Source organism: Olea europaea, chromosome 11 (assembly GCF_002742605.1).
Source record: "Olea europaea var. sylvestris chromosome 11, O_europaea_v1, whole genome shotgun sequence".
In the NCBI taxonomy this organism is placed as follows: Eukaryota; Viridiplantae; Streptophyta; class Magnoliopsida; order Lamiales; family Oleaceae; genus Olea; species Olea europaea.
The window spans coordinates 6,701,336-6,712,604 of record NC_036247.1 but is presented as its reverse complement, the minus strand read 5'-3'; the positions used below and the strand labels follow the sequence as shown (position 1 = coordinate 6,712,604).

Sequence of the window (11,269 nt, the reverse complement as noted above, 5' to 3'; positions counted from 1 at the left end):
ATAGAAGACCAAGATGGAAATGTTTAGCCTTTCCATGGAATGTTGAGCAGCTTAGCACTATCAATGATTGTACTTAAAAGTTGGAAGATCTTACCCAACCCTTGTAAAAATCCTCGAATGTGAACAAACAAAACTTCATTTCATTAAGAAGATTTGAAATAATTTTTTTTTTGTATAAAAGCGTGGGCACTTCGGAGATTGGGATTAACTCATTTGTTCTCCAAGATGTACGTCACATTCCTCTCTTTGACAAAACTGAATGTTATAGGAGAAGCCCTTATATGAATAAAACATCCACTATGTATGGAAGCGTGGGTGCCTCAGTAAAGAGGATCGAAGCCCAAAAGGGATCACCTCACTCGGTCTCCAAGCGTACATCACATGCCTACCTTTGATGAAGTTGTTTTTACTCACAAGTTATACGCAAATTTAACTTGGTTAAGTGCTAAATCTTATGAGTATAGAAACTTTTTGAAGTGTTTGCTAGTGTTGTTTTAAAGGTTAGGAGATGTGATGTAAAAATGGTGCTAACGAGAACAAATAAGCAATGGACAAGTTTTGGGATAGCAAGTTAGCAACCAAGCTCCAGAAAACCAAGCGCTCAGGCGCTACGAACAGCAAAAAGAAGCAATTTTAGACAAAAAGGTAGCGCGTAGGCGCTATACTCACAGAGCTCAAGCGATGCTCATAGTACTTAAGTACTAAACGTATAGTTCCTAGGCACTATACTGTGTTTTATTGTGGCGCTTAGGCATTGCTTCCTAGCGCTTTGGCCCTTTGTCGCCTGATTTAGGGTTGCACTGTTTTAATCTGTGAAAAGCTCAGAAAACCTTAAATTTGAGAAAAACACAAGGGAGAGAATAAATACAAGGAAGAAGGACTTCAAAAGGGGAATTTCACACATTGAGAAGCAGAATATACAACGAGAAATTTCGAAAGAAAAAATCATAAGGAAAGAAAATAGAAAATCAAGATCTAGGTTTTGATATCAAGATTGGAGGTAAGGAGAGAACTTGGTGCAATTTTCATTATCTTTTTAACTTCTCAATTCAAAACCCAATGATGTATTCAATTCAATTCTTTAGTTTTTCTTCCATTATCTTGAGTAGCTAAATTCATATTAAGGCAAACAATATAATCTTTTGAGACCATTTATTTCCTTTTATTTGAGATTCAACTTCTTTAAATACATATGTGTTGATTTTAACTATGTACTCAATGCTTTGAATTCTCTGGACAATTATTCAATGATTTCGTGAATCTATTATGAATCAAGAGGTGAGTTTTAGATTTAGACCACATATTAAAATCCAATAAATTAGTATAGCGTGTAGAGATACCTATATTAATTGCTGCGGTCTTAGATGAATTCTTAGAACTAATATTTCGTTTAACTATGCTTGATTTGCATAGGGAAATGAAATTGAATTAGTTAAATAGGCTCAATGAGAACTCCAGATGGATAAATTAAATACAATAGCACTACATTAGGTGTGCATCTTGAATTAAGATTTAAAGGTGAGCAATAGATGAAACTGTTTTGCTCTAACATCCATCTTAAATTTGAATCATCAACCTATCTTTTTGTGCAATTGTGATATCTTCAAGCATTAACAACAAAACAACAATCACATCTATTTGTTTATTTTTCTCAAGTAGTAGTTAGAAATATTAAATTAGGTATTAAAGTATAATCATCGTGGGAACGATAATTCGGACTAAGGTTCATATATTACTTGTTCCGACCCGTATACTTGCGGGATATAAAATCGACAACAAAGCTCTTACATGGATGAACCATCTACCATTTACGGAAGCATGGAAGCCTTGAAGAAGGGGATTGAATCCCAAAAAGGATCACCTCACTTGTTCTCCGAGGCATGCATCACATGTCTCCCTTTGACGAAACTGAATGTTAAGGAAGAAGCTCTTATATGGATGACAAATCCACCATGTATGGAAGCGTGGACGCCTCGAAGAGGAGGATCGGATCCCAAAAGGGATCAGCTCATTTATTCTCCGGGACGATAAAAGCGTGGGCACTTCGGAGATTGGGATTAACTCATTTGTTCTCCAAGATGTACGTCACATTCCTCTCTTTGACAAAACTGAATGTTATAGGAGAAGCCCTTATATGAATAAAACATCCACTATGTATGGAAGCGTGGGTGCCTCAGTAAAGAGGATCGAAGCCCAAAAGGGATCACCTCACTCGGTCTCCAAGCGTACATCACATGCCTACCTTTGATGAAGTTGTTTTTACTCACAAGTTATACGCAAATTTAACTTGGTTAAGTGCTAAATCTTATGAGTATAGAAACTTTTTGAAGTGTTTGCTAGTGTTGTTTTAAAGGTTAGGAGATGTGATGTAAAAATGGTGCTAACGAGAACAAATAAGCAATGGACAAGTTTTGGGATAGCAAGTTAGCAACCAAGCTCCAGAAAACCAAGCGCTCAGGCGCTACGAACAGCAAAAAGAAGCAATTTTAGACAAAAAGGTAGCGCGTAGGCGCTATACTCACAGAGCTCAAGCGATGCTCATAGTACTTAAGTACTAAACGTATAGTTCCTAGGCACTATACTGTGTTTTATTGTGGCGCTTAGGCATTGCTTCCTAGCGCTTTGGCCCTTTGTCGCCTGATTTAGGGTTGCACTGTTTTAATCTGTGAAAAGCTCAGAAAACCTTAAATTTGAGAAAAACACAAGGGAGAGAATAAATACAAGGAAGAAGGACTTCAAAAGGGGAATTTCACACATTGAGAAGCAGAATATACAACGAGAAATTTCGAAAGAAAAAATCATAAGGAAAGAAAATAGAAAATCAAGATCTAGGTTTTGATATCAAGATTGGAGGTAAGGAGAGAACTTGGTGCAATTTTCATTATCTTTTTAACTTCTCAATTCAAAACCCAATGATGTATTCAATTCAATTCTTTAGTTTTTCTTCCATTATCTTGAGTAGCTAAATTCATATTAAGGCAAACAATATAATCTTTTGAGACCATTTATTTCTTTTTATTTGAGATTCAACTTCTTTAAATACATATGTGTTGATTTTAACTATGTACTCAATGCTTTGAATTCTCTGGACAATTATTCAATGATTTCGTGAATCTATTATGAATCAAGAGGTGAGTTTTAGATTTAGACCACATATTAAAATCCAATAAATTAGTATAGCGTGTAGAGATACCTATATTAATTGCTGCGGTCTTAGATGAATTCTTAGAACTAATATTTCGTTTAACTATGCTTGATTTGCATAGGGAAATGAAATTGAATTAGTTAAATAGGCTCAATGAGAACTTCAGATGGATAAATTAAATACAATAGCACTACATTAGGTGTGCATCTTGAATTAAGATTTAAAGGTGAGCAATAGATGAAACTGTTTTGCTCTAACATCCATCTTAAATTTGAATCATCAACCTATCTTTTTGTGCAATTGTGATATCTTCAAGCATTAACAACAAAACAACAATCACATCTATTTGTTTATTTTTCTCAAGTAGTAGTTAGAAATATTAAATTAGGTATTAAAGTATAATCATCGTGGGAACGATAATTCGGACTAAGGTTCATATATTACTTGTTCCGACCTGTATACTTGCGGGATATAAAATCGACAACAAAGCTCTTACATGGATGAACCATCTACCATTTACGGAAGCATGGAAGCCTTGAAGAAGGGGATTGAATCCCAAAAAGGATCACCTCACTTGTTCTCCGAGGCATGCATCACATGTCTCCCTTTGACGAAACTGAATGTTAAGGAAGAAGCTCTTATATGGATGACAAATCCACCGTGTATGGAAGCGTGGACGCCTCGAAGAGGAGGATCGGATCCCAAAAGGGATCAGCTCATTTATTCTCCGGGACTAGGACGACATGCAAGAATTATGTTTAACTTTGAAATCCAATCATGATATAAATATTTATACTTGGAGGACTATTGTGTTCGTAAAAAATTTAACCATGACAAGAAAACTGGCCCAAAATACCTTTTACTTAATATTGAAATCATTTGGTGGACTATTGTTATGCCTCGCCACATAGGCTCCATGTGGGCAACCCTCTGAAGCCCTTGCAATGAGGTTACATGGGTTGTTAGAATCTGTAAATCTGAAGCACCGAAGCCATAATTACAAAAGCGGTCATGTTAATGACAAAACTCCAAAGTCTCCTGCGAAATTGATGAAGCTCAACAAAGGTCACAATTGAAGCTTAAAGGACGACCAACACGTGAAGATCGTGAATTTATGTATGATCCTTTTGGAATGATTGATGGGACCTTTGTTATGAGTGAAATGTGAAAATCTTGTCAGTTTAGGTTGTAGGGTGGCTGCTCTCCGTAAGAGCATTAAATGCGTTATAGGAAAGTAAGTTCGAATTAATGTTTAAGATTGGATGCTTTGGGTCAAGAGATGATGCCATGTGTATATTCATCCAATGGACACCATTTCATGTGCAACACTATAAGTACCCCTTCCTTGTATCATTTGAAAGCTAATGCATCTCTAACTACTTGAAGCTACTCTTTGTCCTCTTTCTTACAGATTATACATTAGCTTTGTTAGAGTTTAGATTGCTTTGCTTTCTTTAGGTTTTTTTTGTGATTGGTTATTATTACACAATCGTTCCCTAACTTATATTATTGGAGCTTGAAAATATTCGTATCATGTTATAAAGCTTCTCCAACGTTCAAATTTGGATATTGTCGACTAGCCACTTATCCATATGGGTTGGAATTTGCTTATGTGTGCATGAGTAGGTCTAATATCTATTGTTCACATCACCCTAATGGAAAACAAGGTCAACAACAATTATATTGAGATCCCTTATGAAGAAGAGGTTGTGGTGCATTGGTTATGCCGATGCGCTGCAGGTGATGTTGGAACGCTGAACTTGACCTGCGTGGTGGTGGTGAAGTAGCAACTATATTTAGGAAAAAATCTGCGTAATGGTGGTGGCGGTGATTGTGGTGGCAACCTTTTGGGTACAGTGAAAGCGGTTATTATTTGTGACTAAACCTATGTTTTTTTATGTCTAACATGATCTCTTCTTTCCTTTGTCATTGGAGGCAAATTAATTTCTGAGGTTGTTTATGTGATACGAAAAGAGAAAATAACTAGAGAACTAATGATAAAACGGTTTTCATACTGATGATGTATTGATTTAATTTAATAAATTTGTATTATCACCTGATTTGTGAATTTAAAATTAGACAATCTTACTTTTGAATAGTACAGTTTATAAGTAGGGTTTTGGATAATTTTTCCCAAATTTAAATATTATTGTTATGTGATTTTGGCCCAACACACTGAATGCATTAAAGGCCCATTAGAGACGATTGTAACACTCATTGGCCCACACATATATAGCAATGATCTTCAAGGGATTTGATATGAGATTCCAATGCAGGATTCAGAAAAGGATGCTGAGTTGGTAAGTAGTTTTTCAATTATATAAGTTAAATAAATTGAAAAAGCAATAGCTCCGTTTAAAAAAAAAATGAAATTCATGTTGGTGTAAATTATTTATTTTTTAAATTTTTTTCATTTTCAATCAAATTTATGTGATCTTTTATTAAATTTTACTATATCGACACAATAAAATACTATAAAAGCATTAAACAATTCACTTTATGAAAAAATAAAATATATATATACCCAAATTTAATTGTTAATAGGTGTTTTTGTCTATACATTAATTAATTTGGAAAATTAACTTAATTTTGTCAATTGTCTTTATTACAACCGGTTCGACTTTTGAACCCTTGACCCTTTAACTTTTTCGGGTCAACAGTCGGGCTGGTTTTCAAAACATGGCTAATTTTCCTTTACTTCTTTCATTATAAAAAATTGCACAATTAGTCCCTATTCTTTAAAACTATAGAAAACGCGTCCTTAAACTTTAAAATTGGACCTTTTAGCCCCTAGCCTTTTCTTTCATCTGTATATTTTATCCTTTTTTACATGATTCCACCAAGGTTTTTTGGCCACCCACCAAATCCAAAATCCTGCTCTGCTTGAAATCCCAACTATTTTATAAATCAGTTCGAATATTGACATTATAGAAGCAAATAGTTAAGGTTCAAATAATTAAGCTTACAGTAAAATAAATAAAAATAATATTTTCAAACTAACTGGATGGTTTACAATGTGAAGAAAGTGCTTTCAGCCTAAACTGGATGATTCTTAGATGATTTTAGTGAATTTTAAATATTTTTTTTTTGATACTGAGAGTTTGTTTGAGTCCCACTTTTTGCCTAAAATACATTTTGAAATAGTTTTTTAATGAAAAATGTGTGGTTAAAAAAATAAGAAATTTTTTTGGATTTGTATTTAATATTATTTTATTTAAATATATGTAATTGAAATAAGAGAGAAAATATATTTTGAAAATAATGAGGACCAACAAACATTGAATCTTTTTGCTAACATAGAAAGACTAATTTGATGGTGGTGTATTGTATATTGAAAAAAGCTGTTTGAACAGTCTCAGTGACACACTGTTTCCATGGGTTGAAATAGCAGCCCCTATGATGCCGATTGTGATGACAAGAACAGTAAAGAGGAAAAGAGAGTAAGAAGCTAAGAATGAAGGGAGATAGTAGACTTATTCAATAATCAAGTGTGTTTATTACAATTTAAGAACCTCAATTTATAGGTTCCAAATAACGATAAAAAGGAAAATTGCAATAGAAAGGAAAAACTAGAGTTTCCTTCAGTTTAAAAGGAAACAAATTTATTATTCTACCAAAACATGAAAATGCAATAATGAAAATTTGATCTTTAATTGATTTGATTCCGATTACTTCTAGAATATACTTTCCAATGTGCATCATTGGAAAAATAAATAGTTAAGGTTCAAATAATTAAGCTCACGGTAAAATAAATAAAAATAATATTTTGAAACTAACTGAAAGGTTTACAATGTGAAGGGAGCACTTTCGGCCTAAGCTGGTTGATTCTTAGATGATTTTAGCGAATTTTAAATATTTTGTTTCGTACTGAGCATTTGTTTGAGTCCCACTTTTTAAAATGCATTTTGAAATAGTATTTTAATGGAGAATGTGTGATTAAAAAAATAAGAAAAAATTTTGAATTTGTGTTTAATATTATTTTATTTAAAAATGTGTGGTTGAAAATAAGAGAGAACAAAATATATTTAAAAAATAATAGGGACCAACAAAAATTGAATCTTTTTGATGACATAGAAAGACTAATTTGATGGTGGTGTATTGTATATTGGAAAAAGTTGTTTTAATAGTCTCAGTGACACGTTCTGTTTCAATGGGCTGAAATGGCAGTCCTTGTGATGCCGATTGTGATGACAAGAACAATAAAGAAGGAAAAGAGATAAGAAGCTAAGAATGATGAGAGATAGTAGATTTATTCAATAATCTAGTGTGTCTATTACAATCCAAGAACATCAATTTATAGGTTCCAGATAGTAATAAAAAGGAAAACTGCAATAGAAAGGAAAACTAGAGTTTCCTTTTGTTTAAAAGGAAACAAATTTATTATTCTACCAAAACAAGAAAATGCAATAATGAAAATTTGATCTTTAATTGATTTGATTTCGATTACGCCTAGAATACACTTTTCAATGTGCATCATTCCTCTCGGTTGAAAAGAACTTGACTCCGACGAGGTATAATCCAGATAGGCATCTAAAAGTGTGTCATCCAGTTGATGAAACTCAACTTCATCAATCCAAATAACATCACTAGATGAGCAACCTTTCTAACGTACTAGAAATCGACGAAAACCACCATTCTGCGAAACAACAAACTGATCATCAAGTATCTCATCAATGACATCCTACAGAGAAAATGTGGTAACATGAGCTCGAAAAGGCAACGAAGAAGACTATCCAATAGAAATGTTAGGCGACAATACTGGGGCCCAAACGTGCCTCGATATGGATATGAATTTGCTATATTGAAAACAAGACTAATATTTAAGTGCGTTGGCAGCTCAAGTAGAAAAGCATTAGTTCCAAGCCGTTTAATGATGGGGAAAGGCCCTAGTGATCTAGCACAAAGTTTCTTAGCAGCATGTTTAGGGAATCATTGAGGTGCAAGTCAGATCATGACATAATCGCCCACGTTAAATTCTTTATGCCTACGTGGGGATCAGTAGATATATGATCAGCAAAAACTTGAGCAGAGGCAATAATACGAAAATCAGGGGGCAAAGGGATTAGATCAAGCGGCTGGCGAGGAGAGAAACCCTGAACAACCTCAAAGGGACTATGATCAGTAGATCTATTAACATAATTATTGTAAGAAAATCAGTGGTGGGCAACACAAGATCCTAATTCCCTGGTTTATCCCCCAACTAAGCAATGAAGTTGATTACCCAAACTACGATTTACAACTTCAGTTTGACCATCGATTCGGGAGTGAAATGCAGAAGAGAACTTAAGCGTCGTCCGGACTATGATCAGTAGATCTATTAACATAATTATTGTAAGAAAATCAGTGGTGGGCAACACAAGATCCTAATTCCCTGGTTTATCCCCCAACTAAGCAATGAAGTTGATTACCCAAACTACGATTTACAACTTCAGTTTGACCATCGATTCGGGAGTGAAATGCAGAAGAGAACTTAAGCGTCGTCCCAAACAATTTCCATAGTGTCTTCCAGAAGTAGCTAATAAAACTTAACATCACGATCAAACACGATAGAGACCGAAAGCCTGTTGAGACGAACAACTTCTTTGAAGAACAACTTAGCAACATGGGACGCATATTAAGACTTGGAGCATGGAATGAAGTGTGCCATTTTAGAGAACCTATCGACCACCACAAGAATAGAATCATGACCTCGAGCTATTTTAGGTAACCTGAGAGCGAAGTCCATAGACACTGAGAGACAATGCGAGCAACATCTCTTTTATGGGATGGCCAATAAAATCGATCATCAATTAAGGCAACTATTTTATCCCGACCAAAATGACCAACAAGACCCCCTGCGTGTAGTTCCCAGACTAGGAAGTCACGAAGTAACGTACAGGGAATACATAAGATAACCATCTTTAAGCAAGAAAGAAACATGGTCGCGAGAAGGATTGTCTAAAAGGTCCTGAAAGATGGTGCCAAAGTTAAGACAATTAGGATAATGGTCCTTCAAGCGCTCAAATCCGATTACAGTAGTGCTCATCAACTGAAGCATTGTAGTGAGATGACTAAGAGCATCAGCAGCTTTGTTTTCAACCCCGGCCCGATGATGGAGATCAAAAGTGTACTTTTGAAGAAATTTAACCCACTTGACATGTTGTTCACTTAAATGATGCTGGGAGTTAAGGAAGCGAAGAGCCTGATGGTCAGAGTACAGAACAGACTCACGAGACAATAAGTAATATCGCCAATGACGAAGAGATTGGACAACAACATAAAACTCCTTATCATAGGTGGAATACTTCTATCGAGCATGGTTTAATTTTTTGCTAAAATAAGCGATGGGATGACCTTCCTAACTTAAGACACCTTCTATATTTACATCGGAAGCATCACACGCAACCTCAAAAACCTTAGAAAGATCGGAGTGTCATAAAACATGAGCCTCGGTCAATTTCTGCTTAATAACTAAGAAAGCTCCAACGAAAATCCCCTTTTTTCATACACTCAGTGATGGGTGCACTAATAGTGCTAAAACCATTAATGAATCTCCGATAGAACGATGCTAGCCCATAAAAGATACGAATTTTGATTAAGGTGAAAAGTTCCGACCAATCATGAATAACAGAGATTTTAGCTGGATCAGCAAAAATATCCTGGGCGAAAATGATGACCTCTAAGAAGAGGACTACAGGTCGGAGGAATGAACATTTTTTTTAGGTTAGCATATAGCTGTGCAGAACGAAGGGTAAGGAAGTCATGTCGGAGATGATCTACATGAGCTAAATCAAGATGTCATCAACATAGTTGACGATAAACTTTCCAATAAAAGGTCGCAATACATGGGTCATGACCTGTAAGAAAGTGCTAGGCGCATTAGATAATCCGAAAGGCATAACCAACCATTCGTACAACCATCATGGGTCTTGAATGTCATTTTCCATTCATCCCCTGGTCTAATCCTTATTTCATGATACCCACTCCGTAGATTAATTTTTGAAAACCACAAAGACCCTGCTAACTCATCCAACATATCCTCAAGTCGTGGGGATAGGAAATCGGTAGATAATGGTGATTCTGTTGATGGCGTGACTATCAAAACACATGTGCCACGATCCGTCCTTCTTTGGGGTGAGTAAGACTGGAACTGTACTAGGGCAAAGCCTAGGACAAATAAAACCTTTATTGAGTAAAGTTTCAATTTGTCTATTGAGTTTAGCTTGGTCAGCAAGGTTCATTCTAGAATGGGGTCGATTTGGCAGCTGAGAGCCAGAGAAAAGGTTGATAGCGCGTTGAATATCCCGCATAGGAGGAAGCTCATCAGGTAGGTTGGTAGGCATAACATCACTAAATTTGTTTAGAGAAGTGACCTCGGGTGGAAAGTCAGTGTGAGAATCAAGAGTGGTTTGTGAGCATGCTCTAGCAACCAAGGCAAACATAAGCCCGGTGTCCTGACCTTCACGCTCGAAGTCTTTAAAAGATAATAAGTGAAGACAAGCGTCGATGACACCTTTGGGCATATGAGTGGGTGTTGCTTTCTTTGGGGGGTTCGAGGGTTTGGCCGGTAAGAGATGAATAGTTTTGCCATTGTGAAGAAATTCATAAATGTTGTTACGCCCAAAATGCATAACATCATGATCATAAAGCCAAGGACGACCTCACAGGACGTGAGCAAAATCCACGGGTAAGATATCACAGTAAATTTTCTCTAAAAAAGGGGACTGAACTTAAGGGGTACTAGATAACGGTGAGTGACGAGCAACGAGGTTCGATCTGCTCACGCTACCTTAAACGGGCGAGGATGTGGTTCGATCTTGAAGCCGAACTTGGCCACCGCGGACTTAGAGACGACATTCATTATGTTACCACCGTCAATAACTAACTTGCATGAACGAGAGTTGCATGGAATTAATGTATGGAAAATAGAAGTTTGCTTCCACGAGTCAGAATCAATAGGTATGGAAATGATACATCTCATAATAAAGACAACAGCCATAGCATCTTTATAACCCTCAAATTGGTCAAGATTCTCATTAGAATGGTCAATAGGGTTGACCGTGAAACACTCATTCTCTGGGTTGGAAATAGGGGTTCTTGTGCAAGAGTAAGGACGATTGGGACGTTAAGAGGCAATATGACCAC

At 35.9% G+C, this 11,269-nt stretch overlaps 1 protein-coding gene across 1 annotated transcript; it reads right to left on the bottom strand.

The window, feature by feature from the left end:
- Positions 1-10,164: 10,164 nt before the first annotated feature.
- On the bottom strand, positions 10,165-10,981 carry LOC111404386. Its single transcript, XM_023033199.1, has 2 exons — positions 10,921-10,981; positions 10,165-10,784 (listed from the first exon to the last, which is right to left on the bottom strand). The coding sequence occupies exons 1-2, from the start codon at positions 10,979-10,981 to the stop codon at positions 10,165-10,167; spliced, it is 681 nt and encodes a 226-aa protein (XP_022888967.1).
- Positions 10,982-11,269: the final 288 nt, after the last annotated feature.